This window comes from Zootoca vivipara, chromosome 2 (assembly GCF_965207765.1).
Source record: "Zootoca vivipara chromosome 2, rZooViv2.hap1.1, whole genome shotgun sequence".
Lineage (NCBI taxonomy): Eukaryota > Metazoa > Chordata > Lepidosauria > Squamata > Lacertidae > Zootoca > Zootoca vivipara.
In genome coordinates this window covers 125,353-140,704 of record NC_142584.1, presented here as the reverse complement: position 1 = coordinate 140,704, position 15,352 = coordinate 125,353, and the positions used below count along the sequence as shown (strand labels likewise).

The following is a 15,352-nucleotide window of genomic DNA, read 5'->3' as shown; positions in this document are numbered from 1 at the left end:
ACGGGCTCAGGGCGCTGGGGGAACAGCATTCCATGCATGTTGGTTTTGACTGGCTGATGTCCAGCCAAAAGCAAGACAAGGCTCTCGGGTGTGAGGAGGAGAACGGAGGAGCTGGACAGAGCAAAGAATCAAAGCCAGGAGTTCAAAATGTTTCCCGAGGATGCAATTTATCGGGGGGTTGTGGGCTGCTTCACACTCTTCCCTAGCCTAACCAATGATCCGGTCTGAGGATCCTGTACAACTTGTGCCTCATCAAGGCAAGTGCAGCCCCTTCAGCCGTATAATGCAGCTGGCTGGGGGCCTGTCAACTCCCCTGTGATACCGCCTCACTTTTTAAAAGCAGGTCCCTGGAGGCCAACCATTGTTAGCTTTCTGGGAGCCAGGTTGTGCAGGCCTGATCTGAGGGAAAGATGGTTTCTCTTCTAACTAGCACCAGCTTAGATGGTGCATCATCTGTGTGTTTTAGTAGGCTGGCCCATGCCAGTGAGATAGTCAACAGGTACTGTCGTTGAAGAGCACAATTATTTGTTTTTTTTACACACACACAGCCCTGGGATTTCACCAATTGGCTTGAATCGCAAAAGAGCCGAAAGTGCAGACAGTTTACATAGGCAAGCTTGGCTTTGGGTTTTTGTTCTTGTTTAATTTCCAAATGCACATGCAAAGATATCCGCACAACACAACACTAGATTACAATGGGTATGAAAATGTGAGGGTCTCCCCTATCCCCCCCCACCCAGACCTTGTATATGGAGTGCATTGACCAGTGTGTGCTTCGGATGGATAGAAACACTTACAAAAGCTCATTCTAGACCCAAAATCTGGAGCAAATGCCTCTGCTGTTGGGGAACACTACAGAGAGGGTGCCATGATTTAGCAGGGTGTTCTGTGTTAACCTTCAAGCATTCATTCTGTTGGGGTTTGTAAGACACTCCTGCCCCAGTGGATTGTGGCCCTGCAAATGTTGCTGGACTCTCAACTCCCATCAGCTCCAGCCAGCATGGTCATTGGTGATGGGGATGATGGGAGTTGTAGTCCACCTGCAGGTCCACAGCTTCCTGACCTATGAAAGAGAGCTTTCTGTTTTGGTTACAGAATGTGTGCTGCAGCCCTGCAACTTCCATTGAAGACAGGGAGACCACTGTGTGTAACAGGATGAAAACTGCAACTTTAGAACACGTCCAAGCAGAAATAATTAGAACCACAGTCAGGCAATAGGTTCTGAGAAGCTCTCTCTCTTGTGGCTCCCAGCTGCAGTTAGAGCCTTTCTGGAGGGGTTAATTTCCCTGGGCCTCACAGTTGGTGAGGGCACATCAAGCAGCGCATGAACTCAACTGAGCAGGGGGTGGGGACTCCAAGGAACCTCTGGCTTCCAGTTTGTAAAAGGCCCTTGTTCAAGCGCTGTCAGAACAAGGTCTCTCTGCCCAAAGACAAAACAGAATATGTAGATCGCAGTAGGGCCCATCTGGAAGTGCTGTCTCCACATTCATGCTAAATGTGCTGGTGGTTTCTGGAGTTGGGCTTTGGGGGTAAATGTTCTGGAAGCTTCCAGCAGAAGTTTGCTGTGCACAGCACCGATTGAGCTCACAACCCCGTTTGCACCTGCAGTTTTGGCAACAGTTTTTGCAACTTTTCAAACAAGATGATGATGGAAGGTGTACATACACGATGCAGTAATTATAACAAAACAAAACGCCAAGAATGTGGTCAGACTGCTGGAAGCGTTGGGAGATGGTCAAAACAGGCAGCTGAGCTGGCATTTGATGAGCCAAAATTGGGTGCATCTTGGTGGCAAAGCCACGCTCCCCAGGCAGCCCAGGGACAGGCTAGGAGCCCTCCTTCGCTGTCTTCTCCCTCTCAAGCTCAACTTAGAGTACATGTGTGACAAGTAGATATATTCAGAGCTCACAACAACCAAATTGCTTTTCCTACTGTCCATTGGGAGCAGAATCCTACATCTTGGCTACAGTGAACCATTACAGATTGAACTGCTGTCCTGGACACACCTGGAGGAAGGCCCATTTAGCTCAATGGGTAATATATTGGAGTACACCTGCACAGGATTCACTCACTGAGAGGACTAGGGGTGCTTGGGAGAGTGAAGGTGTGCCCCTACCCCCCACCCCATAACAACCCCACACTTTCTGTTGTGGGCAAGGGAGTGGTGGAAGCCCTTCCCACATGCCCACATTGAAATAGGTCACTCAGACTGGGGAACCTTCCTTCTCCCAAAACCCTCCCCCCTCATCAAAATGTATTTAAACCAGGGCTGATTACTTGCATTTAAATGGGCACCAGCCTTAAAAAAAACCAGATGACTTTGACAGAAGATCATCTCGGCGGCCATTGCCTGTCTAATTATGCTCTTTTCACCGTTGTTGTTGTTGAAACACTGATCTGCAGATAAATATGAACTATATACATCGAGCTGTTTATAAAGCAGCATTGATGTTGGTGGCCAGTCTAGAAGAGAGGTCTGGTTTTGTACTGGACATTTCTATACAAGATCATTTGCCTCCTGGCACATTCCAGATATTTGCTTTGCCCAGGCACATCTCAGATCATCAGCAACAAAAGGGGCTTCACTCCATATAATGATTTTGTAACTTGTAATGGATCATCATGAATCACAGAGGAGATACACTGGGCATTTTCAAATATCTGAAGGACTGCCACATGGAAGAGAGTGCAATCTTGTTTTCTCCTGCTCTGGATTCAAGGTACAAGAAAGGAGACTTCTACTAAACATTAGGAAGAACTTTCTGACAGTCAGAGCTGTTCAACAGTGGGACAGTCTCCCTGACTTTCCTTCCTTGGAGGTTTTTAAGCAGGACAAGAGGATCCAAATTGTTTGCTGCTATGGTGATGGAAGGAACTGTTCTGAGGTCTGCTGTGCTGCCTTGCAGGGGCGTCTTATCCATAGAGGCTAGTGGTGTGGGGCACCAGGGTGCCACGTTCTGGAGGGTGCCAGGGAAGAGGTGGAGGCTGGACGTGGCGCCTCCCGGCATCAGCTTGCCACCCTCACCCGCCTCTGCCATGCCATGTCAAAGCAGCGTCGCGCCTGGAGCCTCCGTCTGCCATGGCGACCGCGGCACGAAGTGGCCAGCTGAGCCAGGAGGCACCACGTCCAGCCTCTGCCTCTTCCCCGCCGGAGGAGCCGCCCTCCAGCCCCTGCCTGCCTCCTCCAACCCCGCCGGCAGTGCCTTCCTCCCTAAAAATCTCTGGGAAATGGGGGTGGGGGTGCCGGAGGGAGCTTTGCACCACGGGGCCAGATATGCTTCAGATGGCCCTGCTGCCTTGGCTAATGAAACCATCCTGCAGGGACTATATTGTGTGAAATCTCCAGCAAGCATCAAGTGGCTGATTGAAAGCATTGGGGGCAAAGCTTAAAGAGAAGATGGAGGTGTTCAAGAGCAAGGGAGTCAAAGGATGAACAGAGAGCAAAACTGCCTTCCATCTACAGCAAGGATGGGGAACTAGTGGCTCTCGGGCAATTGCTGGATTCTGGCTGCCATCATTTGATCATTGGGCCATGCTGGTTAGAGCTGATGAGAATTGCCACTTAGCAGCCTCTGAAGGGCCACAGATTTCCCCCCCCCCCCTGCTAGACCCTCTCTTTGAGATGCTTGGAACACTTTGAATCTAAGAGCATGTCTTCACTATAATCATATCTAGTTTAACACTCATTTCCCCTCTCTGGAGGGGGGTTTAAGTAGCTCTAGTGGGGAGCTCTCAGGACCTTCTGCAAACTACATTTCCCATAATTCTTTAGAGTGGCATAATAGTTAAAGTATAAAACTAACCTAATGTTTCTAAAGCACCTCTCAGACCCCCCACGTTCCTGAAAAGTAAGCTCTTAGTTGTGCTAAGGCTGCAGAGTATTAACAAGGAACAACAAGCTGGATGAAAAGCAGCCCTGTGGCCCTGAAAACCTTGTCCCCAGCATGAGCCAGGTCTCCCGTCTCTGCTGGTGATGCATCAAATTAGCCTTAATGCCCTACACAGTTTAAGCACAAAAACACACTGCTAGAAATACAAGCTACACAATGTGAAATTGTCCATCTCTAGGACACTGGGTGAAGGGCAAGGGGAGAGGCAGTGCAGCAAAGTCCTCTGAGACTCAACTTCAGCACCTAAGGCTTGGCCTTCCAATGGCCGGCAGCCTTGCATGCCTCCTTCACTTTGCAGCGTCCAAAGAGTCCTTCCAAATGCAACGGGCTTGCTCCTCTGTGCCGTTCCACACTTCTAAGCCCAGAGTGGCATAGATCAGGTGGAAGACCCAGGAAGGTCCCCACGGTCAGGAGGTGAAATAGGAGCTTTGCATGGAGTAGAGCCGGTCAATGGGGTTGCCCACTCGGGTCTGCAGGAGGTTGGCTTCAGCCGCTGACAGCAGGCAGTCACCCAAATGGCCAATGGTGTCACTGTCCATGTCATGGAAGACGCCTTCTGAATCTAGGGTGCGGAAAGAGAAGGAAAGTTACTTACGAGCAGAATTCTCTGTGGAATGCCACGACTTTTTAAAGTGGCATGATACTGTTTTACATTTCTGGTGCAGATGTGGCCTTCGGAAGCAAGGAAGATGAGGAACAGCAACAGGCACAGCCAGGGCCATTTCTGTCTTCAGTCTTCCATTTTGAGGGCCACTGTAAAAATAATTATTTAACTTTCACAGGTCACATACACCCTGTGTCATGAACATCCTGTGGGATAACCAGCCTCATATAACCAACATGTTTAATGCATGAAAGGATTAAGACTATAGAGTAAGCTGTCCTGACAGGCTTAGCTCACCTTAGGAGGAACTAAGTGTCAAGCCTTTGTTCCCTTCCATCTACTTAAGAAGCTCAATGTGCGACTCATCGCACATTAATGCATGAGTCTGAGCTGGTTGCTGCAGCTCAGACCGCATGGCTCTTACAAGCCTCTCTTGAGTTCCTATACCCAATAATTTAGGAACTTTCACCACTGTAAGTAAACTAAGTTTTACTGCCTGTGCAACTTTTTTTGAATGCTGTATGGAAAATAATAATAATAATAATAATAATAATAATAATAATAAATTTTTATTTATACCCCGCCCTCCCCAGTCAAAAACCGGGCTCAGGGCGGCTGAAAAGAACATGAATATGACCTTTGGAGAGTTTGTAAGTAAACCATTTTTTTGCTTACCAAATGTGTGGTTTTTATCTATGCTAGGGGAAGAAGGAAGCTTTGGAACTTCTAAGGGCATACTGTATTTTAAAGGTCTAACAGTCTATATTTCCATGCTTTACTTTGCTGCATATTTTGTGATTTTGAATTTCTGCTGAGGTTCTCTCATCAAAGAGTACTTGCCCCAGACTTAGATCCTGGCATCCAGGGAATTCTCCTTTTATGCCTATTATCTCCTTTCCACCAACATCCTGGTTACACCTGGCTTGAGAGCAGTACATGTGAAAAGGATCTAGGAGTCTTGGTAGACCACAAACTTGACATGAGTCAGCAGTGTGATGCAGCAGCTAAAAAAGCCAATGCAATTCTGGGCTGCATCAATAGGAGTATAGCATCTAGATCAAGGGAAGTAATAGTACCACTGTATTCTGCTCTGGTCAGACCTCACCTGGAGTACTGTGTCCAGTTCTGGGCACCACAGTTCAAGAAGGATACTGACAAGCTGGAACGTGTCCAGAAGAGGGCAACCAAAATGGTCAAAGGCCTGGAAACAATGCCTTATGAGGAACGGCTTAGGGAGCTGGGCATGTTTAGCCTGGAGAAGAGAAGGTTAAGGGCTGATATGATAGCCATGTTCAAATATATAAAAGGATGTCACATAGAGGAAGGAGAAATGTTGTTTTCTGCTGCTCCAGAGAAGCGGACACGGAGCAATGGATTCAAGCTACAAGAAAGAAGATTCCACCTGTAAGGGGGTGGGCTTACAGGGAACAGCCACCCCAGTGAGCGGAGCGGGGCCGGGCTCAGGCAGCATCCAAGTGCACTGCCTGCAGCCTGTGATACCAGCAAGGGAGGAGGGGCCAGCGGAGAGTTCTAGCGGGGAAACAGCAAAGGGGCGTTGTTTCAAATTCACCCCGGAACTGAGGTGATCAGCAGCTCGCAAACGCAGGGGTTCAGAGATTTGGGGTCCTCAAACTACTCCGCTGGGGGAGGAGCCGAAAAGCACTATTGGGAGAATCTGAGGATACTGAGCAGACATGTTTTCATGAAACTCTTGCACTGTAAATAATATTCACAATAAAAGTATTAAAGACAAGATGGTTTGGAGTATCGTTGCTCGAGGGTAGCCAGCAACCTCCCTGACACCACCTACACATTAGGAAGAACTTCCTGACAGTAAGAGCTGTTCGACAGTGGAACTTGCTGCCAGGGAGTGTGGTGGAGTCTCCTTCTTTGGAGGGCTTTAAGCGGAGGCTTGACAGCCATCTGTCTGGAATGCTTTGATGGTGTTTCCTGCTTGGCAGGAGGTTGGACTGGATGGCCCTTGTGGTCTCTTCCAACTCTATGAGTCTATGACCTGGTTGTGCCTTTCCTTTCTGACTCTGGAACATGCATGGAGGGAGATTTTTACCTCTGCTATGCACCCACTGGCAGAAAAAACTGTGCAGGAGCATTATGTCTCTGTAGGAAGAGTGTGACATAGGGGTATGGCACACAGCACATGCTCATAGCAGATTCCTCTGGAGAAGCTCACCATAGGGGTGGAGATGGTCTCCTGGCAGCTGGGGTGGGGTGAGTCCTTGCCGGTACAAGTCTGTGCTGTAGCTGTTCTGATCCAGGGGAAGCAGCTGCTGTTGGGCAATCCTGGAGTATGGCACCATCAGACCCTCGATTCCGTGCACACTGGCACCATCTATTGAAGCAAAGAAGGGGGGAAGGCCTAGCAATAAACACTTTGGACTTAGTAATAACACTCTGTGTGTGTTTAAGTAACAACTAAGTTACTGAAACTACTCTGTCCTCTCAAAAGTTGTTTTATTCTTTGAAATACTTGGCTCTCACATCCTCTCTGAAACAGCACTTAAAACAGCCAAGCCTTGGGAAAAGACAGACATTGGGGAATGCAGGTTTGTTGCTATGATCAATAATTGCTATTCCAGACATAACTTTGTTGTGAATAGACAACTTGGAAGGCCATGTATAGCCATCTCCTGATAACCAGTATTTCATTTTAATTTATTTTAAAGCAAGTTTCTGTCCCTCACAGCTGCAGAGTGTGAGCAGAGACTGCTGATTCCCCAGAAGTCAAATGCAGCTTTTGACAGGACTCTGTCTGCCTGTCTACCCTTTACTTTCACTCCAGGGAATCTTGGGGATTGCGGGTCTCTCTAACATTGGGGTTAGAGAGGGTGGGGGTGGAACCACTGACCCTCGGGTGCTTTTGGACTCTAACTTCCACCAGCACCAGCCATGATGGGATGCAGCCAGGGATGCAGTCCACCAGCCATCTGAAGGGCCACAGATTCTCCAGAGGCACCTGTATCCTCACAATGCCATACCTGTGGGAATGTTCAGGAATGTGGATGAGGAGATATTGTTTAATATATCCTATCCCCGCTTGCGCTAGCAAGCACAAAACTTTAGCAGAGTAAAACATTCCCCTTTTGCAAAATACACAGCAGAAGAACGTTTGCGCAGGCTTGATTTAAGCCACTAAAATAAAGTGTATTTTCCTGGTATTTCCCCTTTTTCCCTCTTAAAAGAAAAGACACAACACAATGCTCTTAAAAGTATAAAAGATGTTTACTTACAAGCATCTCGAGGTACAGCACACTCAAGAGGTAGACTTGCTTAGTTAAAAGGTAATATATACATTGTGAAGTTCACTTATAAGAAGTGAGACTCCATCTCATCTCTCTCTCTAGGCTGGAGGCCTTGAGGGAGAGACTCACTAAGATGTGTGTAGTCCAAGAGGTCTGGTCCAAGAGAGGGAAAATGGCTGTTTCCTTCAGGATTTATCTGCCACTTCCTCAACTCATTTGCATGTGAAGGAAGAGGAAACTACGCTTAGTCATATCCTCCTCCTCAGTCCTCCAAGTGGACTATCTAGGGATTGTTGTGACTTGACTGCACTTAACCCTTTGCATCCCACAAACCCCTTCTCAGGCAATTCACAACATACACAAAAACATACATAAATAACTTTAATCAACCACCCAAGAGTCCCAGCTTGCCACGAAGATCCTGGAACTTCTCTCTTGGCAGGGGCTTTGTTAGGACATCTGCAGTCATCTGGTCAGTGTTGCAGTAACACATTTCAACAAGTCCATCCTCGATCACCTGGCGTATGTAGTGGTACCTGACCCCAATGTGTTTGGTGCGTGCAAGGAACTTTTCACTTTGTGTCAGCTTCATACTGCTCTGATTGTCCTCCATCAAGCTGACAGGTCCCGTTCTTGGCACGCCAAAGTCCTTCAGGAGCTGATCCAGCCAGGGGATCTCTCTGCAAGCTTCCGAAGCCGCAATGTACTCAGATTCTGTGGACGATAAAGCTACACATTTCTGTTTATAGCTGCCCCATGCAATAGCTCCGTCCCCATACATAAAAACATAGCCACTTGTGGATTTATAATCCTTATTGTCCCCAGCCCAATCCGCATCAGTGTACCCAAGCAGTTTAGGGTCTCTGACAGCTGGCAGTTTTAATTTACAGTCCATGGTTCCCTTTAGATAACGAACAACCCTCTTAACTCCAGCCCAATCATGCTCAGTGGGACAACTTACTTTCCTACTTAGGATCCCCACTGCACTTGCCAGGTCAGGTCTGCATGTGGTAACCAAATACAAAAGTTTGCCGACCGCTGACCTGTATTGCGTGTTGTTTGGCAGCAACTTCGAACCTTGTTGATTCTTCAAGAAGTCTGTGGCCATCGGTGTCGCAACTGGGTGTGCGTCCTGCATCTGCATGCTTTCAATCAGTTCAGTTATCTTTTGCCTTTGGCTGAGTAAGAACGATCCATCCTCTTCTCTCTCAACTTGAATTCCCAAGTAGTATTTCACTTTTCCAAGTTCCTTGACCTCTACTTCCCTGTTGAGGTGTTTGACTATGTCTTTATAGTCTTTCTCATTTGACGTAGAAATTAAAAGGTCGTCAACAAAGGCTAAAATGTACGAAAACTGTCCATTCCTTTGTTTGGTGTACAAGCACTTATCAGCAGTCCCTTGCTTGTACCCAAGCTGCACCAGCATCTCATGGAGTTTCTGGTTCCAAGCCCTCGCTGCTTGCTTCAAACCATAAAGTCCTTTCTGCAGCTTGCACACTAGATGTGCCTCATTTGGTTTAATGAAACCTTTGGGCTGCTTCATATAAATCTGCTCAGAAATTTCGCCGTGAAGAAAGGCTGTCGCAATGTCAATATGGTAAACTGACATTTGCTTAGATGCTGCAATACTTAAAAGTAGTCTGACACTGCTGTATCGAACTGTCGGTGCAAACACTTGATCGTAATCCTCTCCATACTTCTGGGAAAAACCTTGTGCCACAAGCCTAGCTTTGTAGCGTTGCACCTCCCCTTCTGAACCCTTTTTAACCTTGAACACCCATTTACTTCCAATTGCTTCCTTACCAGGAGGTAGTTCTGTGAGTGTCCAGGTCCTGTTCCGATGAAGTGCATCTATCTCCTCCTGAGCAGCTTTCCTCCAGAGACTGGCTTCATCTGGTGGCATCCTCTCTATCTCTTCCCATTTGGAAGGTTCCTGTGGAGACGCCGACCTTGTAAGGTAGGACAGCCGTAATGGTGGAACACCTCTGTTGGTTCTGGATGAGCGTCTGACCTCTGGTCTTTCGACCGCATCAGCTTCCTCATCCTCCTCCAGCAGTGGCATATCCCCATACAGCTGCTCGTCATCATCTTCGTCTCTGGTGCTGCCAGGGGCCTGGACCTCCACGTCTTCTCGGGTGTCACCTATAGGGGGTGCTACGACACTAGAAGTTGGATTAGTACTTTGTATTGGTTCAAAAGGAAAAATCACAAATTCCTCATCCTGTGGCTCCTTGGAACAATCAATGGCAGTGTCCTTTGTATCAACTTTGCCTTGCTCATCGAAGTAAATTACATGCTGCGAACTTGTCTTGCCAGTTTGCGGATCCAAGACTCTATATCCTTTTCCTCCAGAAGCGTACCCAACTAGGATCCCTGCCTTCGCTCTGGAATCAAGTTTGTGTCTGTGCTCCTTGGGCACATGATAGTAGCACAAACTTCCAAATACACGTATATGTGACAAATTTGGGGCTTTTCCATGCCAAAGTTCAAATGGTGTGCGCTCTGCGCCTTTTGTGGGCAGTCTGTTCTGAAGATAGACTGAGCAACGAGCCGCTTCACCCCACAGCCTGTGTGACAAGTTAGCTTCCTTTAGCATGCACCTTGTCATTTCCAAAATGGATCTAAATTTCCTCTCTGCAATTGAGTTTTGTTGGGGTGTGTAGGCAACTGTGGTCACGTGTGATATGCCTTCTCTAGCCATGACGGCCTGCATCTCATGTGAACAAAATTCCCCACCATTATCGGACATTAAAATGGAAGGGGCTCGCTGGAACTTGTTCTTGACCATGTTAAGATAGTCCCTGAACAATTCCACTGTCTCACTCTTCTCCTTGATAAAGTAGGCTACGCAGAATCTCGAGAAATCGTCCAAAAATATCAAAATATATTTATTACCTCCTAGAGAAGACACATTCATTGGTCCACATAGATCTGTATGGACAATGTCCAATACTTTAGTGCTTCTCTTCTCTGCACAACGTGGGAAAGAAGGTTTAGTTGCTTTCTCACTAACACAAGTTATACATTTTGATGTTGGTGTATTTGTGTTGCTTTGCTTTACCTGCAGACCTCTCACAAGATCACCTTTCTGTAGTTCCAGAATAACGTTGGTGTCTCTGTGTCCAAGTCTCTTGTGCCAGAGTTCCAGACTTCCTTCGTCCTTTTGACTTGGTTGCGCCACCTTTGCAGACTGGTTCTGCTGGTTCTCTGAAACATTAAGCTCATATACACCATCCTTTAGTGTGCCTTGAACATAAACTTCATCATGCTTAGTCACAATACATTGTCCTTTTTCAAATGTAATTTTAAAACCTTTCCTGTCCAAACTGGACACGCTGAGTAAGTTGCAATTAAGCTTTGGTGCAAACTTAACTTCAGTTATCTTAGTATTAATTGTTTCATGATCTACGTTGAATTTCAAATTCACAGTTCCTGAACCAATTGCCTTTACAATGTTGCCATCAGCAATCTCAATTTCAGAGGTTTCATCCCCATTAATCTCATTAAAATACTCCTTTTCATAACAGAAATGAGAACTCGCTCCACTGTCAAGAATCCACTTATTGCGCTTATTTTCACAATCCTGGACAGCTAAACTCCTCTCCTGCATCAACATGGTTTGCTCATGACTCCCCTTCTTAACACCTTGTGGTTTTGAGGGGTGGGATTCAACTTTATCCCCATTTTGACTCTTGCAGTTCCTTGCTATGTGGTTTTTCCCATTGCATTTAAAACAAATTATTTCTCTAGATGTCTGTCTGGACTTTCCAAAATGCTTGGATGCATAGCTGCTATCCTTCCTCCTTGGATTCCTTTCTTGAGAATCAAGGCTATCTCTGCATTCCTCTCTTAAATGGTTGATAAGCTCATTAAAAGTTAAATCCTTTGTGTGATCCATTATACTTTTAAATGGAGCAAACGTAGGTCCCAATGATGCAAGCATAAACGTTACTTTAGTCACATCATCAAAGGCTCTGGGAGTAAGGGCAATTCTTTGAACAATCTCAGAAAAATTCTTAAAATGCTCTGTAAACTCTTCTCTAGAATTCATCTTCAACTTGAGTAACTTATCCAACAAGTATCTATAGGAACTCTCTGTAGATTGTGCATAAATGCGTTCAATGTCCTCTAGGATCTTAGATGCATCATCTTCAAAATTTATCATTGATAGATGCTCATTCCTCAAACTGCTCAAAATTATGTGCTTGGCTTCATCATTTTTAATACTCCAAGCTTCTATCTTAGCTAAAGCTTCTGCATCGGTTCCTGTAGGCTTTTCTTCCTTAATGGCCTGCAGAACACGCCTAGCAGCAAGATAAACTAAAACGCGCTGCTTCCACTGCACAAAATTATTGTCATCCAGCAGCATAAAACTTGGTCTTGCCTCACTATCAAAACTGGAGCTTGCCATCTTAAAACTTCAAAAATTTCCAAAATTCAAAAATCTTTCAAAAATCAAATTCAAAATCTCAAAAATATCTTCACTACCTCTGAGCTTTCTCAGTGCTGTAAACTCTGAGGGAGGGGAGGGGTAGTTAATCCCCCAAGCACACTGCAGAACAAAGAGACCATGTGCTCAACCAGGAAATCCTAACTGGAAAAATCCTACAGAGTTCAAAATCACAATCCAAATCAATCCTTCAAAAATACACAAAATACGCAACTCTGGGCCGCAATAACCCTATGTGGGAATGTTCAGGAATGTGGATGAGGAGATATTGTTTAATATATCCTATCCCCGCTTGCGCTAGCAAGCACAAAACTTTAGCAGAGTAAAACATTCCCCTTTTGCAAAATACACAGCAGAAGAACGTTTGCGCAGGCTTGATTTAAGCCACTAAAATAAAGTGTATTTTCCTGGTATTTCCCCTTTTTCCCTCTTAAAAGAAAAGACACAACACAATGCTCTTAAAAGTATAAAAGATGTTTACTTACAAGCATCTCGAGGTACAGCACACTCAAGAGGTAGACTTGCTTAGTTAAAAGGTAATATATACATTGTGAAGTTCACTTATAAGAAGTGAGACTCCATCTCATCTCTCTCTCTAGGCTGGAGGCCTTGAGGGAGAGACTCACTAAGATGTGTGTAGTCCAAGAGGTCTGGTCCAAGAGAGGGAAAATGGCTGTTTCCTTCAGGATTTATCTGCCACTTCCTCAACTCATTTGCATGTGAAGGAAGAGGAAACTACGCTTAGTCATATCCTCCTCCTCAGTCCTCCAAGTGGACTATCTAGGGATTGTTGTGACTTGACTGCACTTAACCCTTTGCATCCCACAATACCCACAATCCCAAGCATGCCTTGCAGGAAGAGAGGAAACCGGTGAGTTAAAGCCATTTTTATTTCGTGCACAGACTCCTACGCTTCTACAGTAACCCAATCCCTGTGTGTGTGTGTGATGGGGCCCCAGAGCTGTTTAATTACAATACACTATTCTGATGGCATAAACCAGGGCCATGATCATGGTCTCATGGTGAGATGCACTGTAATTCTCTTTCCATTATAGTAATTACTAATGGAGCCTTTGGCTGTTGGGGAAGGAGCCTCAGAGAGTGGTGGGAAGGCAGGGACCTTCAGTCCTTGCACTGGCTTCTTTGGGGCAAGACCTGCTGGGAAGCGTTGCTGTGACCATTAGCCCTGAGATGTTTTGTTTCTTTGAGTTACCTTCACTGACATCGGCGCTTTATTGTTTTGTTGCTGACCTCTGCCTGACTCCAGCTCCTGACACCAAGGGACTCAGATGCCCTCGAGTTTCTGCCAGAGATTCTCACCTTCGCTGTCTTCATTGCTTTGCCTGCTGCTCCTTCCAGTCCCCCTTCCCGTCCCCAGGCGTGGATTGCCAAGCTGCTCCTGCTCCTGCTGTTGCTGCTGCTGCTGCCTGCGGGCGATCTTCTTCATCTGCAAGGAGGAGGACGGATGCTCCTGGGCAGGGGTGCAACAAAAGGGGGAAGGGAGGACAGAATCCCCCTCCTAAATTGGGGCGAGGGGGTCTGTCCTTTTCCAAGGCCAGGGCTACACACCTGCCCCTGCCTTGTACAGTATAGGATGCTCTCCTCCCCCTGCTGCACCAACTAAGGTTGCCAGCTGACAAGAAGAAAAGGAAGGAAGGAAGGAAGGAAGGAAGGAAGGAAGGAAGGAAGGAAGGAAGGAAGGAAGGAAGGAAGGAAGGAAGGAAGGAAGGAAGGAAGGCAGTCTGCCCCTTAAGATAGAGTACTCCTTAAGTTTTAACCCTGGTTTAAGCTGAGGAAGTCAGCAAGCATGATGCTGCTCTGTAAAGTTGCTCAGAGAACTTTGGCTGAAGTGTAATGAATGAGTGCCATATTAAATAATAGCAAAATATGTACTTTTCCACAACAAGGAGATAAATATTGCTCTCCGGCTACTTCCTGCAGACCAGACACTACAGCTGAAGGCATTGCTGCTGGGCCAGTGAATAAAATTGGCACTGATTCATATTGCACTCACATTTAAAAGCAGCTCTAAAACACCTGAATCTGAGCAAGGGTTGCCACTTCTTTTTTGTTGGGTTTTTGTACAGTTCCTGTGCCCTTAGTAGCTTCATGACAGGCAGAAATTCAACAAGTGCAGTAGTATTCCCAGTTTGAAGAAAGAGGAATGCTGAGAGGAAGACCTGGTGAATTTCTACCTGGCACAGGAGCCCTGCCAAGGCAGTTCTGCTCTGGGGAATGGAGAAAGCTCAGCTGCAATTGCCAAAAGTGTTGGGAGATTCATTCCCTGTCTGCAGTCATAGGTTTGTTGTCTGTCATATGACTGTATGTCTTTTCATTCCACAGAGGGGGAAGTGATGTAGACAGGATGTTTGTCTTACTGTGTTCCTAAGTGGGACTGTTGTTCCTTTGTTCTTTCTCTTTGCTGTGTGATGCTAGAGAGAGAGGGAGCCATGATGAAGAGCTCTGTGGGTGTTTATATGTAAATAAACGTTTTTAGCCAAGATGCTGTGCTACTGAGGTCTGTTACGCAACTGCGCAAACCTCTGCGTATCTGTGAAGTGTGCTGGTGTTCATCTGACACTAATCACTGTGATGTTCGGGCTGGAGAATGCTTATGAGCCTCCCTCTCCCAGGAGGGGGAGAACATGCCAGCCGGGCATGTGTCTCTGCCAGGGTCCTACTCGTAACTAGGCCGTTTCCTGACATAGGTCATTGGCCCAGGGATCGGGGCCACAGCCTCAGTGCCAGCAGAGGACTGGGGGCTAGAATTTGTTGGAGTCTCCTGAAATCAGCACCGTGAGCAACTCTTCAGAGACGGAGGAAAGAAGGAGACACACAGTGAGTTACGCTGGGTGCCTAAAAGTGAAAGTGGAATTAGGCAGACCAGTCTGTGTTTGTGCAGCTGCCAAATAGTGTGCATAGAGAAGCAGCAAAGATTTATGACTGCTTCTGAAGGATCCTGCTGCAGATAATCTCCGAAATAGATGCACAGGAATGGATTTGTTTCCCTGAGTTTGCACAGAGGGAACTGGGAAGAAGTTGATGTCCCTTCCCCGGAGTTTTAGAAACGGGGGAGGTGGTGTCCCAATGCCTGCGCAGCAGAAGCGAAAGCTGGGTTTTCATGCCAGCAAGGCTGTTTGCTGGACTG

The 15,352-nt window shown here is 46.5% G+C and overlaps 1 protein-coding gene across 4 annotated transcripts in view; it reads right to left on the bottom strand.

The window, feature by feature from the left end:
• Positions 1 to 643: 643 nt before the first annotated feature.
• LOC118077906 (LIM/homeobox protein LMX-1.2-like) overlaps positions 644 to 15,352 on the bottom strand; it is a 97,924-nt gene continuing 83,215 nt past the window's right edge. For 3 of the 4 annotated variants that reach the window (XM_088662770.1, XM_088662772.1, XM_088662771.1), the window contains exons 7-9: positions 13,525 to 13,675; positions 6,686 to 6,844; positions 644 to 4,452 (exon numbers count right to left, since the gene is read on the bottom strand). In XM_088662770.1, coding sequence (XP_088518896.1) covers positions 4,298 to 4,452; positions 6,686 to 6,844; positions 13,525 to 13,675 — 465 coding nt within the window. In that variant the 3' untranslated portion in view covers positions 644 to 4,297. The remainder of the gene's footprint in view (positions 4,453 to 6,685; positions 6,845 to 13,524; positions 13,676 to 15,352) is intronic. The other variant, XM_035101631.3, reaches the window with a different exon arrangement.